A 24532-nucleotide genomic window follows, 5' to 3' on the forward strand; every position below is an offset into this window, starting at 1 on the left:
GCACAACACACGCTAAACAAATCCCACAGTTGATTTTGGAAAGCGCGAGGCGGTCTCCCCGCTTTGCCCTCCACTTCACCGAAGGGGAAACCCAAAATTCACCCAGGAGCCAGCCCAGGAGCCAGCAGCCGCCAGCCCAGTTCAGGTCAACCCAGCGCTGGCACCTCAGCTTTTGTGAACCAAGGGGTGCTCAATAAAATCCATCATACCTCCCTCCCCCGAAGCCCCCTCCTCCGTGCTAACCTCCGCTTCACTCCTAATCTGACCAAACCTTTTCTTCCTCCTCGACTTCACATGAGCTCGATAGGAAGCATTCCCGACAAGCACAACTATCACCATCACCGCCGTACATAACACATCACACACTACCTCGCCATCTCGATCATGGAGAGCCTCCAGCTTTCTCAGGTGCTCGCCGACCTCAGCAACCTCGGCGCTGCTGTATGTTCTCGTCATGACCACTCCCATTTTTGTACCCATGATTCGCGCTGTGGCTCATTACTGACATCTCCTGCGCATCAGGAACCCCAAGCCGCCGCCGCCATCGTCACGGTGAACCTCCCCTCCACGAGCAACCATACCGCGACCGACGCCCAAGCATCCACCTCCCACTCAACGCCTTCCGCTCATAACTCACGACGCCCCTCGGGCATCCAGCGCCACTGGTCCTCAGAGGGCAAGTTTGACAAGTTTGGCCGCCGAATCCTCTCTCCCAGTTCTCTGCCCGGCTCAGCTGGCAATTCCATCCCCGGCACTCCTCGCCGTGGTGAATCTGATGTGAGGCGCCTCCACTACCTGTCGCCTCCTCGGCGTAGTTGGGAACTGGCTGCTGACAAGGCTGCCATACAGTTTGAAGATGACATCGACCGAGCCTCGACCCTCATAACCCTCTACGACATTCGATCCAAGATCAAGCAGCAGGACAACAGCAGCCTGCTCAAGGCCCGCGAGAAGATCAACGCCCTCGCTGCGCGGCAGCAGGCTCAACAGGCCGCCGAGCGCAACATGAAGGCGGCCGACGAGCTTCGACGCCAGCGATACTCTTTCCCCAGGGCTGGTCTCTAGACGCCGAGTGCTTGACGAATTCCTTTACACTTATACGATGGACGATTCTGGTCGTTACGAAGGGCAACGGAGTTGGGGATACTGAATTTTTTGTCGCTTCTCAGCATGTCTCATGACGGCGTTTTTGGTGCCTAAAAGCAACTTGCCGTCAATCTTCTGACAGCGACTCTCCTCTCGATGATTACCATGGAAGACAGCTTTCGCCCTGTCTCTGGAATCTGGGTGCAGCGGCGTCGTCGGTGACGACGGATGGATTTACTCGACTTGAGCGACATGGATTGCGATGAATGGACTGGAAGGCATGGAAGGGAATACCAAGCCTTGTATACATGGATGAATGAAGCGATCTCTACCTCGTCGACGAGGTTGAGGATTTGGAAGTATGGAAGAGGCTCAGCGGCTGACGACTACTGAGCGGGTCGTAGCGCTTGATGCGATACGATACGATGCAATGATGCTACTTAGACATGTTGCAGTCTCTCTAGCGCTTATCAGCACGAGACTCTTTGTCCACGTCGTTAATTGAATTAATTTCGTGCATCATGGCTGATTTTTTGGAACGTGAATTCCTGTGAAAGGATGCTTTGTTTTTGTACGGAGTTGCGTAATGACGTGTGATGGGAACACGGGGCATACCGGATGTGGCCTGTTCGTATCTAAAGCTTGGGTTGAATTCCACTGTTTGTTAGATTATGGCAATGGCGATGTCGGACTGAGATCTAACAATCTTGAAGGAGATTGATCGCCATTAGTAGGCAGTTGTTTCATTAGTAGAAGCTTCTCGCGACATAGCATAGGTTCTCGAAGCACAGCAGGCATGGCTATGGGCTGGGGTTTTTGTGAATCCCCTTGTCAATTCGGGGGTGGAGCTCTCGGGGCTGGGGAAGGGGAGACGTCATCCCAGAGTCGGGGCCAAGAGGTTGGTGGCGACGCTTCAAGGCCCAAGTGGGATTAGGGAAAGACGACGACGTGAGGCTGAGCAGGATTTTTTGATGGAAAAGGGCAGGTGACTTTGTTGCTCGATATTTGGTTTCTCCGACCGAGAGGTGAGTTTCGGTGTGGGATGATGGTTTGTTACTGTAGGTACCTAGTCTACGGAGTAGGAAGTAATTATATTGAAGTCGTTGACAACAGTGTAGATGATACCCTTGATGCTTATCGGGAATTGCTTGTCAATTCAATGAGATGGTGTCTCATTCAAACGGTCAGCATTGACGGGAAGAGCGGCATATTCGCTTGCATCAATAAAGGCAAAATCGTTACAGCAACCAAAGATGCTCCCACCTCTTGTCGCCAAGCTCCGAAACAGCTCGAGACACCTTCTGGGCACAGCCACGAGACAAATTACAAATGAGCCGAAAAAGTGGGCGTGCCGAGAAAAAGGTCCTTGTGATGCCCAGCGTAAACTGGTCGTGATTGAGCGAGTGGGATGACGGTTTGGGCGTGCCGGGATTTCTCTTGGCTTTGGGCTTGGGAGCTTGGCTCTCTTGGTTGACGACGCAGTAGAAAATACGTGTGCTCCCGCATGATTGCATTGGCTGCCTCTTTCTCTTTCCCCTCGCACCAGGTGATTCACTTCATCTACCTACAATACCTACCTATTTTCTGACCTACAAAATCAAAACTCCCCCTCCATCTATTGTTCGTCGTTCGACGTCACCACCTGTTGGTCTTACTCTTACCAGTAGTCCACGTCATTAACCACCGATTCGACGCCTCCCCCGATCACCTCGCTAACCGTGGTCGGATTGGGCTTTTGCGCGCCCGTGTTTGCGACACCACTACATACCTTTACAGCCTTGTCTCTCGACCAACCTCGTCCGCAGGCATTCAACAAAAAAAAACATCATCACCCACATCGCGAGTTCTCATCGCGCATCTACCTAATCAACACTCTACCATGGCGCCCGTCGAGGAAATCTTTGAGCGCGCCTGGGGCTGCCCTTACGGTTACGTCTATGATAGCTTCCGCCGCGAATGTAGGCGTAGCAACTGGTCCTACTGGGGACGCTGGGTCCTGGCCGGCGTCTGCATTTTCCTCTTCTTCCTCATCCTGACATGCCTGTAAGCCATCTCTACATTCTCCATTCCATTCACCGCAAGATACTGACCATGGTCCTCTCAGATTCTCCTCCCGTCGTCGCCGCCGCCGTGGCGCCACGCCCATCTACGGCACTGGCTGGATGGCTCCCAACAACAAGCCTTGGGGTAACAACCAGAACAACCACCAGATGCACGACTACAACCAGGGCGGCTACCAGGGCGATTACAACCAGCAGCAGCAGTATGGATACGGCCCGCCCCCGCCTCCACCTGCCTACGCCCAGCACCAGCAGCCCCAGTACACAGGCACCACCTTTAACCCCAATGATGGATACTACGGTCAAGGGCAGTACTCTGGTGTTCAGCCTCCTCAGGGCACATATCAGCGCGACGACCCAGGCTACACGCCGCCTGCTGGCCCTCCCCCGGGCAAGTAAGGGAACTGCCAGGGGATGACGATGCTGGAACGGCCGTTTGGGGAAAAAGGATACCACTGATGAGGCGTTTCTGGAATTGAATTGGACGGGATGCTTTACTGTCAGGCTTGACGATAGAGGCGATGGAGGTATTCGTGTAATATGGTGATGGCAAGGGCATATCATCTTGTGTCACTTGCTCAGCAATATCTGCTCTTCATACGCTCAATATAGCTTTGTACACACTGAGAAATCATCTGACGTCATGCTCAAGTTTCATAATACTGATTCAAGAGCATCTATTGAGGTGAGAGAGACCTGCGCTTCATAGCTCAAACTGCCGCTTGTGTTGGCTACCATGATCGACAGGAGTCATCAGCTGTGCAATGCAAGGCGGGGATCCGGTCCCAGCTCCAGATTCGTACGAGCTGTCAGTCCAAGACAGTGTCCAACAAGCAGCCAACCATTCATGTGCTCTGGAGGTGCGTGGGCAACATCGAGCGACAAGCGGGCGCCACTCCGCTGTCAGTGGTTCTCTCGACGAGACACGACCTCTCTTCCACAGCCACAGCCGTTGAGTCTGCATGAAACGCCATTGACGGAGCGTGTACTGAAAAGGGTTGTTTTGGTGTAGCAATTAACGATGATCTGGTAGCTAGAACAATTTGTCAATGTCAATCCCTCTTGCATATCGCAATCAAACACCACAAAAGTCAACTCATCCTCGGGGCCGAGTAAAGTCAAAGTTGCTGGCGGTGAGAAACGCGGCACAGAGTTAAAAAGCGGCATAGACCAATGAATGAGCAGTCCATCTTATGACGATATTCCGAGTTGAGGGAAATGATGTTCAATGACAGCTTCTCCTGTCATGTGTTTCAGCTTCTCTAGTCAGGTCTGCGACAGGATCGTCCGGCTATCGAAGCGACCCTGTCATTTCGGGAGCCCCTGGATTGCCCGTGTCAGGGAAGGTGGCCAGCCTGAGTTATGTATGAGAATAATGATCAAGCTGTGAGTCTCTAGTAAAAAAAAAAACTCACATAGAATTCTCTTTGATACTTTCAGCATCGCTTTTAAGGTTGGTCTTCCTCTCGATGCTCATGTAGATGAAACCATCCCGCAAGAGAACGAACCTTACCCATGCCATGCGGACCTCGTGCCGCACCAGGACGGGGGTTGTTTGACGTGAGAGTGGCAGTATATGGTTTGACAGGAATTAGCTTGATTTATATCGCTCAGTGCCGAGAACGACGCAGTCAGAGGTTTTCTTCATTGACAGCCCGGTGAAAATATGTATACTCGTTCTCATGCTGGTGTCTACAATACAAAACCACGGCAGCAATGCGCAGATAGCCATGAGCTTGACCTGGAACCTGCTTTGACGGCATGACGGCATTGCCGATTCTTGCATCTGTCTGTCTCATAATGAGGATTTGCAGGTTTCGTTCACAGCCTCCCTTGAGAATGTCTCACGAACTGGTGATCGCCCCGACCTCGTACTTGCAAGGGCTAGAACATGGCCGACGATCAAACGACACTATCCGTGACAATGTGTTTCTGTACGGTGATCTCTGCTCAGATCTTTATTCCGCGTACTCTGTATATCTACCTCTGTTGAAATTCGGTCTTTCTTTGTCCAGCGGCGTATTGTTGGGTCCGTAAACGACTCGACTGGATCGTCTACTGACAAGCGCGAGGCCATAGGATCCTGCATAGCCCCCAAGGTTTCACGGTTTCAGCATCTGCTCGACAGGGGTCCTTGGCGCCTCCAAGGGGTAAATTACCACGCCGCAGACCACTAGCGGCCCTCCGTTCCAGCGCCTCCTTGAAGAAGCCCGCCAAAACCTCCCCGTCGGTTCCCTTTGGTTCCTTCCTTCCCGCCCGTCTTTGACTCTGACTGGCTTCTGGGCCGCGTGTTGCTTCCTTCCTCCCTCCTTCTCACTTCTATTCTTGAACTCAAGCCTCCCTCGTTTAAACGCCTTGTGCTGACACGGCCACCGCCTCTACGGCATCTTCTCGATCCTTTTCTGGATTTTACTCTCACTCTTTTCTTCTTTTTCGTTTATACTCTCCTTTTCTTTATCGGCGCGAGCGTCGCTTTAACTTCTGTTTGAATCACTCCCGCGACTGACTCGACTGACACCCGTTCCGCTGCGTTCCTTCATTCCACGACAGCCCGACAGACACATCCACGCTGAAAATTCGAATCATTCGTATTCTGCTTCCAGAGCTCCATTAATAGATTCAATCGTTTCTCAGTCAACCGACAGACGCGCGTTGTGAACCACCTACTCAACTCACTCAGCTCATGCGACGGAGCAATACCACTCTCTTGGAATACACCTCGAACCTACCTCAATTTCTACGACACCTATCTCGACAAACTTGCCGAAACATTCGTTATTCGATATTCACAGCATCATTTACTCGATTTCAGCTTGAAAACCGCCACAATGCCCTCTATCGATGAGGCCATGATCCGGAGTCTCCGGGGAAGCGACTGGGAGATCGTCAAGGACAAGGTCATTCGAAGCCTTGCCGCCGGCCTGGTGCGGCGACAGGAGGTTGGTAACGCTGCAGTCGCCGACGCCGCGGACAAAGTCGATGATTTTGCGACCGCCTTCTCGAGCTGGGACAACTGCATGAATGTGCCCTGGTGCAAGTGTGTGCTGTCTATCATATAAGTCGTGTTATTCCCCCACTAACAACGTCTAGGTGGCCGGTTATTGGCGTCATTATCATTGGTGGTCTCATCATATTCAGCATCCTCTGGTGTATCATCCGCTGCTGTTGCTGCGGTCTCTCATGCTGCTGTAGTTGCTTCCAATGCCTGCAGTGCTGCGGCAACTGCTGCGGCGCTTGCGATCCTCCTGGCGGCCGCAAAATCAAGCATCTCGACGACCCTTACGCCCCCCAGAACCAGCACCACGGATACCGATCAGAGCCTCCTATGAACCCCTCGACTATGAACTCGACTATGCCCCAATTTGCGCCTGCACCCAAGTCCTCCCATTCCGAGCCACCCCAGTACGCCGAGTTCGAAATGTCCAAGCCGCGAAACGATGATGCCCTCCCCGAAATGCCCAGCTGGGACGAGGCCAGCAACAAGAAGGTCATGGTCCATGAGGAAGCTGTCGAGCTGGACTCTCTTGCCAAGAAGCCAGCTACAGGCCAGCAGGTGGGCGTCATGAACAACGGTTCGAACCAGTTGAACCCATACAGCCAACCGACCAACAACTCGAGTGGTTACTTGGCCCATAACCAGGCCCAGGATGCCTACTCGCCCATTGATCACCAGGCATACAACTACAACTCGATTGGTGGAAATGGTTACTCAGACCAGGCATTTGAACCCCCCACTGGTAATGAACGATATGACCAGAATCAAGGATATGGTCATACGCAAGGTTATGGTCAGATGCAAGGCTATGGTCAATCTTCAGTTCAGAATGATCATGCAAACTATGGCGGATATCGAGGTGGCCCTTCGCCAGCTCCCCAGGGCTACGGCGTGAGGCAAGCTCCTCAGGATGACTTTAACGGATATCGCCAATCTCCCGCTCCCCAGAACGACTACGCCTATGCCCAGCCTGCTCGTCAATCTCCCGCCCCTCAGCATGACTACGGTTACGGCCAGCAATCTCACACCCCAGCCCCCGAAGCGCATTATGGCTCCCACCCTGTCCCCCAGCGACAGTACCCCCAGGAGCCCCAGTCCCCGATCAACAACAACTCCGGCTTTGACTTCAACTCGGGCTTTGCACGGCCACAGCGCTCACCTACATATGAGGCGTACCCAGGTGCCAAGCCATACCAGTTTTAAGTGACCGGTTGACAGGACTTGACGAGGCTTTGGATATGAGACGCAAAACTTATGGCTGGGTTTTCGGAGTTTCACGCATTGACATGTACGCCATGTGGATATGCTGGGAGTTTGGGTTGTTCTATGGAGTTGGATTATGGATTGGCGTCTCGGGATGGATATTTGTTTACCAGTAGATTTTTACCCCATCAACTATCTTCTTTACCTCCTCTCACAAGACCTCTCTTAAAACAGTTCTGCACGAACTCAAAAAGGAGAAAGGGAGACGGACGCTTAAAAATGAAAAGACATTTGTTACGCATGTATCGCCTTAAACCAGCCACTTGAGTCGGCCCACATCCAGGGGCTCGAGTCGAGATAATCTCAGTTTTGGTGAGGAGCGGGTATCCGGCACACCAACTTGACCACCTAATTTATGGTAGCTGGGTGCTAATCCTTAGTAAACCTTTACGAATATTTTATCAGTATTTTATATAATAGCAATCTTAGAGTTTGTAGAAGTAATCTAAGTTACTTCTCAAGGTCAGGCTCAAGACATGTCACCCCCCATCTTAAAGATGCCTACTTGATACTCTTCAGAAAGCAACTTCTGATTTCAAAAGGTATCCTAACGACTGAAGCTATTCGTAATTGTATTCAAAGTCCTGTTCAAAAGGCTATTCATTCATAGGACGTCTCCTCGCGCCGAACCCAGAGCTTTCTCCCATCAGCTTCTCTGTGAGGTACTCCGCTCAGTTATCCATACCCATAAAGCAATTCTTCCCAACCCTTTTACTGCAAAGCAACATTCCAATCTCCTTTTGGGTGTAATTAAGCCTTCTCAATGCGGCAGACAAGGTCGGAGCCGTCGACCGAGTCGCCCTCCCGGACCTGGAGGCTGGCAACCTTTCCGCTGTGGGGAGCAGAGATGACCATTTCCTGGAGTCAAAATTAGCAACTGTTCGCAAATACACATCGTAGAATTACTCACCATCTTCATGGCAGAGAGGACAGCAAGAGGGTCACCCTTCTTGACCTCAGAGCCCTCGTGGACTCGGAGCTCGACCAGCACACCAGACATAGGAGCGCCAACTTGGCTGCTGTCGCCAGCATCAGCCTTGGGTCGGCTGATGTTCTCAACGGCGGCCTTCTTGTCGACGACGGTGACCTGTCGGACCTCGCCGTTCATCTCGAAGAAGACCTCACGCTGGCCGGTGTTCTCGGACAGGGGGCCGACAGCAAGGAGCTTGAGGATAAGAACCTTGCCCTTCTCGAGCTCAACGTTGAACTCCTCGCCAATCTCAGGGCGAGAAAGGAAGTATCGAGTGGGCAGGACGGAGAGATCGCCGTACTGCTGGACAAACTTCTTGTAGTCCTCAAAGACCTTGGGGTACATGACGTACGAGGCAATGTCGCACTCGGTGATGGGGGCACCGTACTTCTTGGCGAGATCGCGCTTGGTCTTGGTGAAGTCGACAGGGTCGAGGTAGAGACCAGGTCGCTTGTCGAGCTTGCGTCGGCCACGGAGGGCATCAGATCGCAGAGGCTCGGGGAAGCCGCCGTAGGGCTGACCCATCATACCCTCAAGGAACTCCAGAACGGAGCCGGGGAAGTCGAGCTCAGAGGCACGAGCCTTGACGTCCTCGGGGGAGAGGCCGTTGGAGACCATGAACTGGGCAAGATCACCGACGACCTTGGAGGTGGGGGTGACCTTGACGATGTCGCCAAGGAGATCGTTGGCGTGCTCATAGGCCTTCTTGGTCTCAAGCCACTGAGATCCAAGACCAAGCTGAGAAGCCTGGAACATCATGTTGGTCAGCTGACCACCAGGAATCTCGTGCTCGTAAACCTCGGGATCGGGGCCGGCGAGATGGGCCTCGAAGGGAGAGTAGAGCAGGCGGAGCTGGGACCAGTAGACGTCGAGGGCTCGGACGAGCTTGGCATCCAGACCAGGGTCAAGGTCAGTACCCTCAAGCGAGGCAATGATGGCGTTGATGCTGGGCTGAGAGGTCATGCCAGACAGGCTGTCAGTGGCAGCATCGACAGCATCAGCACCAGCCTTGGCGCAAGCAACCATGGAGGCCACACCGGTACCGGCAGAGTCATGGGTGTGGACGTGGATGGGAAGATCGGGGTACTTCTTGCGGATAGAGCCGATCAGGAGGGTAGCGGCGTGGGGCTTGAGAACACCAGCCATATCCTTGATACCCAGGACGTGGATGTCGAGATTGACGAGCTTCTCAACAAGGTCGAGGTAGTACTCGAGGTTGTACTTCTTGTTGGGGTTCAACATGTCTCCGGAGAAGCACACGGTACCCTCCACAACACCACCAGCCTTGTGAACTGCCTTAATACCGACCTCAAGCTGGTTGATGTCGTTGAGAGCATCGAAGACACGGAAGATATCAACACCGTTCTTCTTGGCCTGGTCAACGAAGTGGTCAATGGCGTTGTCAGGCAGCGAAGCGTAGGCAACACCGTTGGCACCACGGAGAAGCATCTGGAAGGGAATGTTGGGGACGAGCTTTCGCATCTTGCGGAGTCGGTCCCAGGGGTCCTCGTAGAGGAATCGCATGGCGACATCGAAGGTGGCACCACCCCAGCACTCAAGAGAGTAGAGGTTGGAGAGGGCGTGGCTGGTCTCCTTGGCGATGTTCAGGAGATCAACGGTACGGACACGGGTAGCCAGGAGAGACTGGTGGGCGTCACGCCAGGTGGTATCCATAAGAAGAGTACCCTTGTACTCGCGGACAGCCTTGGCGAAGGCCTTGGGGCCCTGCTCAAGGATGATGTTTCGCCATCCCTTCTGGTAGGGCAGGCTGGTGTCGATCTTCTGGCCAGCAGAGTTGATGAGCTCAGGGACGGCGATCTCACCCTTGAACTTGGGCTCGCCGATCTGGCCCTTGATGCTGCTGCCGTTGACGGCAACATCACCGAGGTAAGCCAGCAGCTTCTGGGCACGGTTCTGGCTGCCAATGAGGTCGAAGAGCTGAGGAGTATCGTCGATGAAGGTGGTCCAGCAGTTTCCATCGATGAAGGTGGGGTGGGTGAGAAGGGAAGCCAGGAAGGGAATGTTGGTTTTGACACCTCGGATACGGAACTCAATCAGGGCACGCAGAGACTTTCTGCGGGCAATCTCGTATGTGCTGGCATGTGTGGACAGCTTGGTAAGCATGCTGTCGTAGTGGGCTAATTTGGAGTTAGTAAGGTCCTAGTGAATCGATGTATGTGTACACTTACGAGTGATGACAGCACCGGCATAACCGTTACCAGTGTCCAGACGGACACCGTTACCACCAGAAGAGCGGTAGACCTCGATCTTGCCAGTGTCAGGCTGGAAGCCCTGGGCGGGATCCTCGGTGGTGATTCGGCACTGGATAGCGAAACCACGGGTGGAAATGCGGTCCTGGGTGAGACCGAGCTGGCCCAGAGTAGCACCAGCGGCGATCTGGATCTGAGCAGCGACAATGTCGATACCAGTGATCTCCTCAGTGATGGTGTGCTCGACCTGGATACGAGGATTGATCTCGATGAAGTAGTAGCGGTTCTGCTGGTCAACCAGGAACTCCGCAGTGCCTGCATTGCGGTAGCCGGCAGTCTTGGCCAGACGGACAGCATCGTTGAGAATGTTGTCACGGACATCGGCGGGAAGGTCCTTGGCAGGGGCAATCTCAACGACCTTCTGGTGTCGTCGCTGAACGGAGCAGTCACGCTCGTACAGGTGAACAATGTTGCCGTGGTTGTCACCGAGAAGCTGGACCTCGATGTGCTTGGGCTTGTCAAGGAATCGCTCGACAAAGACGGTACCGTTACCGAAAGCAGTCTTGGCCTCAGAGGTGGCACGCTCGAAGGACTCCTTCAGGCTTTCCTGCTCACGGACGACTCGCATACCTCGGCCACCACCACCGAAGGCAGCCTTGATGATGATGGGGAAGCCATACTTGTCAGTGAAGTCCTTGACCTCCTCGTACCGCTCGACAGCACCATTGGTACCAGGGACGACGGGAACGTTGGCAGCGTTGGCGAGCTTTCGGGCAGAGACCTTGTCACCGAGAGCATCGATCACGTCGGGAGAGGGGCCGACGAACTAGGTCCGGGGTTAGTGCACGGACATGACGGGAGTGGTGGGGTAGATTTAGACTTACAATGAGGCCAGCCTTCTCGACGTTGCGGGCAAACTCGGCGTTCTCGGAGAGGAAACCGTATCCTGGGGACCAAGTTAGCGTGGGGAATCCCGGATACCGAAGGGTTAGTCGAACCAGGGTGGATCATCTGCACGCCGTGCTCAACGGCAATTTTGATAATCTCATCACCAGCCAGGTACGCGGCGACAGGGGTGTACTGTCCTCGCTTGCCAATGACGTAGGCTTCATCGGCCTCTGTGGAACGTGGTCAGCAAAACGATCATTGAACCACGGCACAGGGTAGTCTCGTACTCTGTCGGTGCATGCTCAAACGATCCTCATAACTGTGAGAGTTAGTTTATGAACACTCGCGCCCGCGGACCGTGGATTCAAGTGAGGGGTACCTGAAGACTGCAACAGTGTGCAGAGACAGCTCGTGAGCCTAGTGAGGGTTAGTCGCTGTATCCCAGAAAAAACAGGTCGACCAATGCCGAGGGCCAGGACTCACAGTTCTGAAAATCTATCATGGGGTATTCGTGTTAGCTTGGCAGTGTCTAAAATTGGACGGTCGGTTGGAAGGAATGGAAGGGCAGCATACACGAATGGCTGTTCACATGTTAGCCGATTGCGGGTCCGATCAAGGGAATGGGTCAGCTGTGACTTACGAATTTCACCACGGTTGGCGACTGTAGAAGAGCGAAGAGAGCCGAGTCAGCGAGGGTTCTTTGAGTAAGCGCAAAAGGAGCCATTGGGCCCGTCCGCGAAGCCATTGACGGCCCTGGAGCGCGCGCCAGGTACTCACCGAGAATCTTCTTCACGTGCATGATGCTGGAGTTGGCACGGATGTGGTGGACCGTGTTGGCCTCCTTGATCTCCTCGACCTCCTCATCCTCGAAGACATCGGTGAAGGTGAGGGGCTGCTGGGGGGCTTCGGCAGTCATGCTGGGCGATTGATGTCAGAGACAACTGAAAGCGAACGGAGCTGCTGGTGATGGAGGCAGGCGACAAGCTCTGGCGGAGAGGGGGAGCTTCGCAGTCGAGAGCTCGGGGATGGCGGGGTCTTTTCTTTGGTGGTGGGGTAACGAGCACGCTTGTCGGTATGAAGATACCACGACAGCTCTTCCAGCTCACGAATTGACCGCGATATCACCCAGTAGCACAGAGAGGAGGCGCGAGGATGAAGGTGATACTCTGTAGCAAAGGGGAAAGGGTTGGAGGGTTAGAGGGGAGAGAATGCGAGGAAGAGAGAGGCAGGCGGGCGAGGGGATTTTGTAGGGACGACCCCAAGCGCCATCGCAAGCTCGATGAGACTCGTCGGTGACACACCCGGCCGCCGGGGGGAAAGAGCTACCCAGGACGGTAGGGAGTGTAATTTGGAAGGCGGAGGCGCGGAGGGCGTGTCTTGAGAGATGCCCATCATGATGGAGTGGGAAGGCGCACTCATCCCAGGAAAATGGCTTGTACCTCCAGACGACGGTGCGGTGCGCGCAGGCGGGGACGGCGCGGTCAGTACCTCACTCACTCAGAAAACGTCCGTGGCAGCTCCGTCTGCCCCCTCCGGAGCTTGATAGAGCCGGCGGTTGACACCAAGGAACCATCCCACCCGCTACCAATTTAGTCGGCGGTTTACCAGCCGTGTCTTCAACGGACCTGGATCGGAGTTTGAGGGCTCGCGTCCAGCATACCAAAACGGCAATAGAGGTGCGGACTTTGAATACCATTTGATCACGGCAGAAATGAGAGGAGGAGAAAAAAGTCTCCAGACGATCACCAGCTAACGGAGCTGGGGGTGGGACTTGGCTCGGCCATACAGCCGCGGCGGACACTGCAGGTACCTCGCCGAGCCAGATTCCTTAGACCCTGTTCCTGTCTCTGTTGTCCAGGCAAGCAGTCGTCATTTCTCCCACTGGGCAGGCTACCTTTCTGGGCTCCCGGAGGCGTTCATCTGGCATCTACGGATCCATGGAGATATTCATGGATGCTGTTGGACCGGGCCGGTCGAGGTGCTGCAGCCAGCAACGGGGGGTTGCGTCCTATGTATGCATAGAGCGGCGGGAGAAGCAGAGGCAGAGGCAACAGCAGCAACTGTACAGCAAGGCGGCTGTGGGAGGAGGAGGAGGAGGAGCGCAGACAGAGGCATGGTAGACTAGACCCCGGAAAACTGGGGGGGGACGAGCTTGGGAGAAACGTGGTGGTGGTGCGCCGCAGCACGCATCGTGAGCACCGTGTACCATCGACATGGGTTGATGATAGACTTGACCCGCGCCTCGCCCGGGAACAGGCAAAATGACAAGACAGATGGGGGCATGGGGGGCGTGTATGGTGCGAGATGTGGTGGCAGATTCACAAGTCCCGGCCGGGACGGGAGGCGATGGATGGGCATAGCAAGATCCATGAATGGTGGTGAGGACGAGGGAGAAACGAGCGACACGGGAAGAGCACCTATCAGATGCCCGAACAGACTCAGGCGGACCAAGCACCGGCTGTTGGAGATGAGGAAAGTGAACGAGTGGATTTGGATGCATAACTAACTAGTGCGACAAGATGAGCTATTGGCTTATGGACGGCTGTGGATGGGGGCCATGATCTGTCTCGGTGTTGTTTGCGACGAGAAAAGCGAGCCAAGCAGAAAAAAAAATGGTCGCGCGGGTGAGTTGACGCAACTCGCTCTTTCTCTGGCTCAGCCAAAAGCCATTGGCCAATCAGCACCCATCGATAGTGCGCAGCTGTCCTGGCCATGACCTGTTTGTTTTGGCTCAGGTTTTGGTCTCTATCAGCTCTATCGGCCTATATCTCAGTATCTATCTCCCAAGCTTTTCATATAATCTCAACAACAACCGCTGCCCAGTCCAACGCGACCGACGCTGCGCCGTGGTGTGTGCGCTCGCTCCCCTCGCTCGGCAAAAGAAATTTCTGCTCCTCAACAATCCGGTCCAAAGGTACTCTGCGCTTCTCTGCGTTTCGTCCACGTACACCGACCTGAGCGCACCTTACCTCTAGAGGTTCTGCCTGTACTCACGCCTTACCTCTAGAGGTTGCCCGCACCGCAACTTTACCTCTAGAGGTTGTATGTCCCACCCGCCTGACGCCGGCATAGCGACGAGCATGCTGTGTGTGGTCTCTGCCATGGCTTGCCATGCCATGGACAAAGGGAAGTCCAGTCAGAGGATCCACGTTTGCATCGCCCTGGGCGTTCCTTAATGCCGAGGATGTGTCGACTCGTTGTGATGATGCAGCACCATCTGGCGAGATGACCCTGGATCCCTGCCCCGAGGCTCTCGCACACGGCGACAGAGCCGCAGCAGCATTTCCCGACGCACGCCGCATCGCATCTCTGTGCTGCAGCATCTCGGGATTGTGTGTCCCATGGGTCATGGGTGTCACGGTCACGGCCTTGTCTGGGTCCCCCGCCACGGGCCTCCCGTCATGGTCGTCGTCTACGGCGCACCCACGGACGGGACGGCCACCACCACGGGGGGCACACCACCCAAGGCAAGGGACCAACCCTCCATCGGTCCCTGGCTGTTTTCGCCGACCCAAACTCGCATCTCCAGCTTCCAGCTCGCTCGAGCTCCGAGCTCCAGCCCCGAGCCCCCCAGCTCGGCGGATTCGACGAGTGCGGGGTGCGTCGTCGCCGTTCCGGGCATTTCGAAGCATTTTGCGCGCCTCGCCGCTCGCCGGCGCCTCCATCTTGCCATATCCCTCGCTGGCCTTATTGATGATCAACCACCCACTCCAGCTCTTGGTCAAAAACACACATGTGCACAGTGGAGAGGTGACATGGGGGTGGCAGATAACCGGCCCGCTTAGTCCATTGGCGAAGGCCTTCCTGCCCTGTCATATTGAAATAACACAGGGCAACTGTCAATAGCCGACGAGGCGATGATAGCCATCAGGGACGAGGGTTAGCCGCCTCGGTGGTTTATTCCTTGGATCAGGAGACGAAGAAAACCGAGGCTACTGCGGACGTCTTGCCGCCAGCTCTCAAGGCCAATCTCCCGTCTCTGTCAAGTGTTTATTCCCACGGCATTCTCCACCCCCACGGAGGTCGAAGGCCGGCACCTCGTTTCTGCTTAGCCCCAGGTCATCCAACAACCACCCCCGTCTGTCGTCGACCTTGATTGACGGCGGCATCCGTGACGCTGCGCGTGCTCCAAGGGACCTCCTGCCCACCCACCCCTGCCCGTCCCTTGGATGTCGCTCACCTGGGCCGAAGAAATCTTCTCTCGGTGGGAGAAGGCCGGTACATTGCAAATCGCAGCTCATCGATTTGACTAAGTCGGCTATTCCATTGGTGCGCATTTCTCCCCCCTCCCCCGACCTGTCGCAGTGAAGGCGACTGGCAGCTCCTACTCCTGCTCCTCTTGGGGGATCTTTCCTGAAACCTCTCTCTCTGCCTTTTTCCTACTGGGAAGTTTATGCCGGCGACCTCTCCGTCGTCCAAAACAGCGAGCTAGCTCCGAGGTCGGCCTTCGGTGTACCCCTCCGAGCTCCCCCAAATTGGAAGTCGGTGACGGCTGAACAAGGTTAAATCGAGTTTGAGTCAACACAGACCAATCGAGGTCAATTGGGGTAGGGCTGAACAAGAGCCGAAGAGGAAGGCATTTCTAGATTTGACTATTCATGACACTCGCGGATTGGATTGGATTGGGTGTCGGCCGAAACAATTCGCGGCACTGACAGACGCCTTTCCCCTCACCAATGCCGGTCGACCTTGCATGGCCGGGGACCGGGAGCGAGTTTGCCTCAACGATCGATTCTTTGGGTGTGTCTGTGTCTATGTAGGCACGTCTATGAGTTGCGTTGCTGCGTATGCGTATGCGTATGCTTGTGAAACAATGAATCCTGCTCGCACCCAAGCACACGGCGTTGCTGCGAGATGCACACAGCCAACAACCGACGACAGGCGAACCAGTCAGCACAGTTCATCAGCCCAGAAACATGTCCGCGACATTTTCCTTATCTCCCCGACGGTGCTCGTTTTCCTGCCTCCCCTTGTCCTCTTGAGGACGAGCTGCCGTGACGTGCTGCAGATGGCGCGCATCATGTGGGAGTCTGACAAGGGACTCAAGCATCAGATGCGCCTCCATCCCCATCTCCAAGGACCGGCTAGAAAAGGCAACACGCGGATCCGGTAATGATTTGGCAATAACGGCGGGTCTCCCCGGCGTTACAAGTCCACAGCGACGTCCACCGAGAATCCTCGACGAGGATTGGTAGGCTCTCGGCATACGACTCCACGTTCACGGGCAGAATCCGACCAGAACATTACCCAACTGCGCCTGGCCAAGGGGTTGGTGCCACGCTCCGTGACCTCAGATTTAATAATGGCAACGGCACCGAGCAAGCTTAGTCGTCCTTCACCTTGGCCCTCCCGGGCACAGGCCAGGCACGAGACGAGAGTCCCAGCCTAGGGGCCCTGCTTGACACGCAAGATCGGGGTCCCCAACCGGGCCCACTCCAACCAGATCTTCTTTCTCTTCTCCCGAGATGAGGTTTCATGTGGCCTGGGCGTCTGTCCGTCGTTGTCCCTTTAGCCGCCGCCTGTGGGGGTGCATACATACAGACATTCAGCAGGACTTGGGAGTTGTGGAAGTCGTGGATATGCAGTCAAGTGTTTCGCATGCACCATCTGGAGCTTCGAAGCGACACCACTGACGCACGGCTGGATAGTTGCCGGTTCATTGGCGGTTCTACATCACCATCAACCAAGTCAAGCAGCATCTCGGGAGCGTTCCCGGGGGAAGGCTTCTTGTCTGCGTTTTGCGGGGGACAATTCTTCACGCTCACTCGCTCCTTGGGCTCATGGTGTGGCTCCCGGGGCGCGGTCTGTTGTTCTAACCAAATTGATTCATCTAATGTTCCCCGGAAAGCGAAAAATGTCCTTCTCTAGCACCTCTCCGGGCACAATCACTGCAGGTACCCCAACCTCTAGGTGCCCTCTCGACTAGGAGGAGCATGGGGAAGGTTCTCGTAGGTGTACAAGGAATTGCGTGGCCGTGTGTGACTCTCCGAACCCCGAGGTCAAGCCCGGGGATGCTCCAACCGTGAACGGCATCCGTCCCCGACACACCGATCCTGACCGGGTGTTTTCGGTCTGTTCTCCTCTTATTTGCTGACGGCGCTCTGAACCTTCTCGCCGGCCTTCTCAACCTTGTTCTTGGCCACCTCTGCCGCCTGCACCAGCTGCTCCTTTGCCATGTTCTCCTTTCCGCCCCAGTAGTGGTAGTTGAGCCATCGGTATCCTTGGGTGAGCTGGGCGCCGGCGTTGACGAAGTGGCAGGCAAAGAGGAGGTAGTTTCGGGGTGTCACAGCCAGAGAGTAGCGCATGAAGGTACCGGCGTAGATGATGAGGGCACCGGTCATCTGTCCCGAGATGCTGGAGGAGATGAGTCAGTTACGACCTCTACGCAGAGGAGGTTAGTCTTACAGTTCAGGGCTCTTCTGGGTGTCCATGATGGCGGCAAGGGGAATGCCGAAGTTGGAGACGGGACCCCAGAAGTCTGGAATAGTCAAGAGTCAGTCTACATTGTCGCATATCAATGCCTCCGGAGCTGCCGCAGTCGATGACCGAGTTGTAGCTGGCAGCTTCTTCAAGCTCGTCCGCACGTCAATTGACTTGAGCGATAAGAGACACAGCTTGTGCGCATTATTCCCCAGTGTCCAAAAGACTCCACGAGAGCTATAACAGTCGTCGAGCCAGGTGTTGGATCGCGACATCACATATTTGCGCTCTCGGCGACGAATCGGAGCTCTTGGGAAAAGCATGACAAGGGCGATTCTGGGAACGTACGGGTCGAGCAGATGTAATCAGATACCGGGTTGGACCGGATCTTGGCATTAGCAGCCTTGATGATTGCAGCCATCTTGAATAATCTGGGGTCGGTCTCGCGGGGGTTGAGGTGAAGGAGCGGTTTTTCGTCGTTTGGAGGTGAGGTTGATAACGAATCCCAGATTTGCTGGCCCGCCCCCCAAAAATCAACCTTCGCCGCCGAAAATTGGCATCGGCGACGTTGAGAGGTCACGTGGATGCCTGTGCTACCCCAACGTCTCCCACTGACGAGGGCGGACACAGTTCCCAACTGGCTCCGAACTCGCTCCCAGCATCCTCAGACATCCGCACCTCGACGCACTCGAATGTTGATGTAAGATCTAAATTCTGCTCGAGGCGTCGAATTCCAATCGACACCGAGGCCGTTCCCCATCATTCACCGACGGTCTGGAACTGGAGCTGGAGCTGATGCATGGGGGGTCCTCGGAGGTTGCCCGTCCGCACCACGACATTGGGCGACGAAAAAAGCATTCATGGATGGATCTGCCTCTGCGGAAGGGGGGCGTGTTGGAACAGTAGCAGCTCCAGGCCAGGCTGACGCCACGCTAAGCTTCTGCCCGTAGCACGAGATATCATCCCGGGCGGGCTGCGGGGCGGGCCTGGGAGCTCCTCTGCACTCCATCCATACCCCAGACGGATATTGGGGGCTCAAGGTTGATGGTGCTTGTGCTTGTCGTTGGTGTGGTGTTGAAGCCTTCCAGGTACAGCCTCCAATTGACTTTGCACCTCCTAAGCCGTTGAGCGCCACGAACAGAGATCCGGCTTTTGGGGGTAAGGATTGGCAAGCAATTCGGCTTATCGTCTTTCCCGTTCGTGCGTGGCGTTCCATTGGAATGCTTCCCTGTCAAAGACGATAAGGGTGCAGATACATGTACATCCAGAGCTCCGGCTGTCCAGGGGTCTCAAAAGCTCCTGGGCTCCTCCATGCTCGCACATATCGGCAATCTCACAGACCGCCATGTTTTGGGAAGCTTGACGGACAATCCGTCTCTTTCTGCAAGATCCACCAAGCAGGTGTGCCTGTGCCACTGGCTTCGTCATTGGGCAGGGGAGCTTCCCCCAAACAGCTGGCTGGTCCGGGGGTTGGTCGACCATCTGGAGGAGCCGCCGCCCCCATCTGAGACGGGCTTCCGGAGCCGGGTCCGCTATCCCGGCCTCTCCCGATGCCTTCCAATACTTGGTCAGGTTTGTGTTGTCAACGTGATCGGTTCCGTTTGTTCGTCATGCCGAGGCTGCCTTGAGGCGCTTCTTCTCTGGGAGTGTATAGGACATCAATGACCGTGCCGGGATTTCAACCGTTGACCGAGGTGTGTTGCCAATGACAGCCGAGTTGACCGAATCTGTAGGGTAGTCCTACACGCAACCTTACCAAGGAAACCTGATATCCTAGGTTCATCACATCATTGTAGCTCGGTTATTAACTTGTGATACACGGCTATCTTGTTCTATTCGGTTAGACCCTTCTCGAAGCTAAAATTCCATGTGGTCTTGTAATATCCCCCGCGTTCTGATGAACCTCTTACACCCACATGTTGCAATACACTTGGAACCATGGCCCATTTCTTGAGGCCTTCCTGATCCGCCACCATGTCCACAAATGAATCACCAGGAAGATGGTGAGGTGGCTCTCGAAGTTGATTCTCCAATGTCCCCAGATGCCGACGAGGCATGGCAAGACCTTGAGCGCAACAGCCATAACGCGGCATCTCATGGACGCCAACTCCAAATGGGTCAACCAATAGTCTACCAGCCATGAAATACAAGGCTAGGTAAGCTGTCACCCAAAATAGGGTCTGAAGTATGAGGCACACGTTTGACTTGATGAGATCTGTTGACCTCATTGGCTTCAATACCGCCGACCTGCATCGCACCAATAACACAACCAGAATGACCGCCGTGTAAGTGAGGATGCAGTCCCGCAGGTAGACCGGCCACTCTTCCGAGTTCCACCCCAGGAGAGTCTCTGAATAAAACAGTCGAAGATAGAACCAATCCGCTCCCGTGTTTCTTGCCTCAGTTTCCTCAAGAGACTTGTGCAGTCTCCGAAACCAGTCTCGTGAAGCAATCACGTCGTCTTCGACCAGGACAAAGTAGTCGGCCTCCGTGCCCCGACATGCGCGTATCACATTGGCGTAGTCTAGTTGAACTCTCTTGTTTCGATCGTCGCCAATGGTTGAGCGCCGCGAGATTGAAGTAACGCGCTGAGCGTTGTCAGCCCTGGCGCTGGACTCTTCTCCGTAGACTAGCACTTCGTCCGCGACGTTATGGAGCCATGCCTGCTGCCAAGCCGGGTGGTTCTGCGGCGCATCGTCCGCCAGTAGGATCTTTAAGTCAACCAGTCTCCGCTCTTCTGGGCTTAGAGTGTCCAGCAGGGAGGCTATCGTCCGTCCAGTGAACTGCTCCCTCTCTCTTCGAACACTAGGAATCCCGATGCATATCCTGTATCCATCTGGCTTTTCGAATTGGTCTCGGCCGTGATATATCCATGGTCGCTTTGCTGTTGCGGGTGTCCAGGAGGCTCTCTCGAGGAATTCGTCGGCTTCCAACTCTCGAGTTGCTGAGTAGTTTCGGGTATAGGCACGATCTGAATCGTAAAACAAAGACGAGGGGTCTTGAAAAGAGGTTCGCTGGCAATATCGGAACAGCAATAGCCAAATAGCGGCCAGTGTTAGATGAAAGAAGAGTGACTTCATGGTCGGCGCGGTAGAGAATGGGCAACTATAGCCTTGGTGTAAGTGGATAAGCTACCAATGACAAAGTGAGTACGTGATAGGTCGTTTGCAGATCAGCCCAACTGGATTTACCTCGAAGTATTAACAAGACATTATTACATTTACATGAAGAAAGCAATCATTTCGAAAAGTGTGAGAAACTCGAGTGTATGCCCTCTTGGCGGGGATAGCATAGTATTTGAGCACAGAATCACGAAAGGGATGACGGACCCAGCGGTCCACTGATCAAGATTCCAGCCTTCATCCTTATCCCCTGTTGTGGAAACTAACACGAGAGATCGTCAGTTACAGAATTGGGCAGTTGACCACTCAGGGAGTTGAGGCATTGTTCTAATTGTGGGTGTTTACAAAAGCTGTGGAGAGCCATTACATCACTTGTTGCGAGGTTTTATACGAAGATGGTCAGACGGAAAACCGGCACAACCTATCTACAATGTTGGCAGGGAAATTTAAAGAAGGACTTTAATTCAAATACCATTTTACTGAAAGATTTGAAATGATCTCTCGGAGTTCCATGGTCGAAGTAATAATGGTCCTTCCTGGTGGTTCATCTAACGTGATTTACCATGACACCGCCCACCCCCCAACCCCGCCCGCATTGTCACGTCTCAATTACATCATCACATCTCAGCATAATTAATTCTCAAAAATTCAATATCGCTTCAATTGACTTCTAATTTTGAATATGGCTTCTCATGAGACTGATAAAGAGTATCTCATACGCATAGCTTTGGAAGATGCAGAAACGATCGGTATTCGCGCCGCCTCTCGCAAGCACGGGATCAAGAGGACGACATTGAGAGACCGCCGCGCTGGTGCAACTGAGATACACAAAGCACATGAAAAATGTCAGAAATTGAGCTTCAAGCAAGAAGACGATATTGTACAATGGATCCTTGATCGCGAGGATATGAATTTCCCAGTGACGAAGCAAGAAGTGCATGCTTTCGCCGCGTGTGTTGCCGCCCGGGCTGATCCAGACGAGCACCTAGGAAAACACTGGGTCGAGAGATTTCTTTCCCGTCACGAGGATATAAAAATGAAGCCATCACGACTTATTGAAGCTGCTCGAAAGTCTGCTGTCACGAAAGAGGGTCTCGAGGACTACTATTCCGGCCTCGATCGTCTCATAAAGAGGAAAAATGCTGGTTCAGACCGTATCTTAAACTGCGACGAGACTGGGGTTCAAGAAGGCGAGACCTACGCCGGAAAGGTGCTTGGGACAGTCCTCACGACATTTGCTGAGCTATTAAAGAGTGATTCTACGCTTTGGATCTCGATTTTGGAGACAATAAGTGCGCTTGGTCGCCGTCTCACACCTCTAGTTATCTTCACTGGGAATAACCTCCAAGGACAGTGGTTTCCTGAGGTTTTTCCCGACTGGAAGTATGCCTGCAGTCCCTCAGGCTGGTCGAATAACGAGCTCTTTCTTTCCTGGTTCAGAGACATCTTTCTGCCGGAGACACAGCCGGCTGATCCGACCCTATGGCGTATCCTCGTTCTGGACCGCCACAAGACGCATTTGACGCCAGATTTTATGCTGGAAGCGTGGAATCATAAGGTATGGCCTAGTTGGCTACCTTCCCACTCGTCACATATCACCCAGCCGCTCGATATCGCACTTTTTAGCCCGTTAAAGACATTTTATCACGAGGAAACGCGGGACTGGGTGTCCTATGAGACGACATCGCCAGTCCAAAAACAGCGCTTTCTCACAGCATATAAAAAAGCATCAGAAAGAGCTTTTACACAGGAGAATATACAGACCGGCTTTCGTGCTTCTGGCATATGGCCGACGACTTCTGAGCCCGCCTTAGCAAAGTGGGTGCCGCCAAAGCGTTCTCATATCGCAATTTCTCCCCCAAGAACACCAAAGAAAAGCTCGTCGGCTAAGATCTATCCGTGGGATACGCCTCATTCCAGTCTTGATATCAGAAAGCAGCTTAACTACGCTGTTGATTGTGGAATCACAGTCCCCCGGGTCGCCCGGACCTCTCTTAAGAACTCAGGCAAGGAAATCGATACATTACGCATAGAAAACACTAACATGAAGCTCCAATTAGCATACCATCGGGCGAGGGAAGGCGCACATAAGAGAACAGGAAGAAAAGCGGTTCAATTGGACCCAAACCATGCTTTTCCCGATATCGTACGGATCAAAAAGGCGCGCGATGAAGCAGAGAAGCAGGCGGCAATATCAGAGAAAGCTAGCATTCGCAAATCAATGAAGAAACAGAGGAAAAATGAACCTCTTGCAGAAAATAGTATTTTTAGTCAGTTTTTCAAATGATTTTTCATTTGAAGCTATTTTCATTATAAAATTAACATGTGTTGCCGACCGTTGATTCCTGTGGCGATGCGAAATTGGTGGGCGGGGTCGGGGGGTGGGCGGTGTCATGGTAAATCACGTTAGTCCTCGCACTATGATAACTTTGAGGGCCACAAAGTCCGCTCTATCTCCGCTACCCATCGACGATCTCGAAATCATGAGATAAAAAAGGCTTGATATGTCAATGGCGCAGTTGGTTTTGATGCCATTGCTGGGATATGTTCGGATTTCGGCACCTAAGCTCATCTTTTCTCGCCGATCAATCGGCCAGAATGTGGAACAGCTACAACAACATCCACTCACGTAAGCTTTTGTGACCTTAAATTAGAGCAGCCTCTTAATGCTTTAATTCTCAGTTCTCTGGTACTTGATTCAAGTTATCAAGGGGATGTGAGGGTTTCGAATTGCGTCGCTCACGCTTGTGTTACATTGCTGGTGAAGCTATTCATGAGTAACAGTCTCACACCTGACCTCCACTTGCAACTTGGATAGATTGTCGGCTAGGGATCGCGCCCAACTATGACAGACTTTGCTCGTTCTAATTGTATGTCTAATCAATGCTGCCGTGCTCCATCCTCGAGTAACCATCTTCCCACGATGTGGAGCACTGGATGAGCGATGCCTCCTCACAGGGCTGAAACTGCAAACCTAGAGTCAGTTTATATCCATATCAAACGTTATGATTCTAGCTGGGCCGTTGTAGCATCGTCAAGTGAGTAGGTGTTTCTATTCATAGAGTGCCTCCACACTTAAGTACCACTTCCCGTCCTGCAGGTAGCCTTAGGCCGGATAAAGATATCTGGGCCGCGGCGTTTTGATGATGCTATCATCCAAGCGCACAACCCAAACAGACAGGCTGTATCCCCCTTTTCATGTGCAATTATGGAAATTTGCGCCGCTGGTGTACCCTCCCTTACCGTGGGTAGGGCATTAATGAAGCTCACCCTGCTCATCTTCTGAGCAAAAGGGGTACCCATAGCTTTGCCAGTAATCTTAGCAAAGCGGATAGCCGCAATGATAGTAACACCCGGGAGAGGAACGTGCCTCATTCTGGTTTTGCGTAACCAGAGTCATACTTGTATTAGCACATCAAAGCTCGAGCGTTTGCTTCACTCTTACGGCAAGCTGCTTCAGCCCATTGGCTGGATTTGAGGTATCATGCATCCAACCACCCAGTCAATAAAAAGAAAGA

The 24532-nt window shown here is 53.8% G+C and overlaps 6 protein-coding genes across 6 annotated transcripts; 3 read left to right on the forward strand and 3 right to left on the reverse strand.

The window, feature by feature from the left end:
* Window positions 1–384: 384 nt before the first annotated feature.
* Window positions 385–1065, forward strand: NCS57_00588800 (uncharacterized protein; the record flags this gene model as incomplete). The annotated part of the gene is made up of 2 exons (XM_053055795.1): window positions 385–441; window positions 523–1065. 2 exons carry the CDS (start codon window positions 385–387, stop codon window positions 1063–1065), a joined length of 600 nt encoding a protein of 199 aa, XP_052914750.1.
* Window positions 1066–2965: 1900 nt separating this feature from the next.
* NCS57_00588900 (uncharacterized protein) lies at window positions 2966–3545 on the forward strand (the record flags this gene model as incomplete). Its single annotated transcript, XM_053055796.1, has 2 exons — window positions 2966–3129; window positions 3191–3545. The coding sequence occupies 2 exons, from the start codon at window positions 2966–2968 to the stop codon at window positions 3543–3545; spliced, it is 519 nt and encodes a 172-aa protein (XP_052914751.1).
* A 2429-nt stretch (window positions 3546–5974) lies between these two features.
* Window positions 5975–7344, forward strand: NCS57_00589000 (uncharacterized protein; the record flags this gene model as incomplete). The annotated part of the gene is made up of 2 exons (XM_053055797.1): window positions 5975–6183; window positions 6237–7344. The coding sequence occupies 2 exons, from the start codon at window positions 5975–5977 to the stop codon at window positions 7342–7344; spliced, it is 1317 nt and encodes a 438-aa protein (XP_052914752.1).
* An 810-nt stretch (window positions 7345–8154) lies between these two features.
* On the reverse strand, window positions 8155–12388 carry NCS57_00589100 (Pyruvate carboxylase; the record flags this gene model as incomplete). The annotated part of the gene is made up of 8 exons (XM_053055798.1): window positions 8155–8262; window positions 8315–10512; window positions 10564–11410; window positions 11469–11530; window positions 11583–11702; window positions 11760–11791; window positions 11852–11889; window positions 12113–12388. 8 exons carry the CDS (start codon window positions 12386–12388, stop codon window positions 8155–8157), a joined length of 3681 nt encoding a protein of 1226 aa, XP_052914753.1.
* A 5167-nt stretch (window positions 12389–17555) lies between these two features.
* NCS57_00589200 (Mitochondrial pyruvate carrier) lies at window positions 17556–18391 on the reverse strand (the record flags this gene model as incomplete). The annotated part of the gene is made up of 3 exons (XM_053055799.1): window positions 18241–18391; window positions 17878–17950; window positions 17556–17826 (listed from the first exon to the last, which is right to left on the reverse strand). The coding sequence occupies exons 1-3, from the start codon at window positions 18311–18313 to the stop codon at window positions 17556–17558; spliced, it is 417 nt and encodes a 138-aa protein (XP_052914754.1). The 5' UTR covers window positions 18314–18391.
* Window positions 18392–19724: 1333 nt separating this feature from the next.
* Window positions 19725–20972, reverse strand: NCS57_00589300 (uncharacterized protein; the record flags this gene model as incomplete). Its single annotated transcript, XM_053055800.1, has 1 exon — window positions 19725–20972. The coding sequence occupies one exon, from the start codon at window positions 20970–20972 to the stop codon at window positions 19725–19727; it is 1248 nt and encodes a 415-aa protein (XP_052914755.1).
* Window positions 20973–24532: the final 3560 nt, after the last annotated feature.

The sequence above is a fragment of the Fusarium keratoplasticum genome, chromosome 4, assembly GCF_025433545.1.
Source record: "Fusarium keratoplasticum isolate Fu6.1 chromosome 4, whole genome shotgun sequence".
Lineage (NCBI taxonomy): Eukaryota > Fungi > Ascomycota > Sordariomycetes > Hypocreales > Nectriaceae > Fusarium > Fusarium keratoplasticum.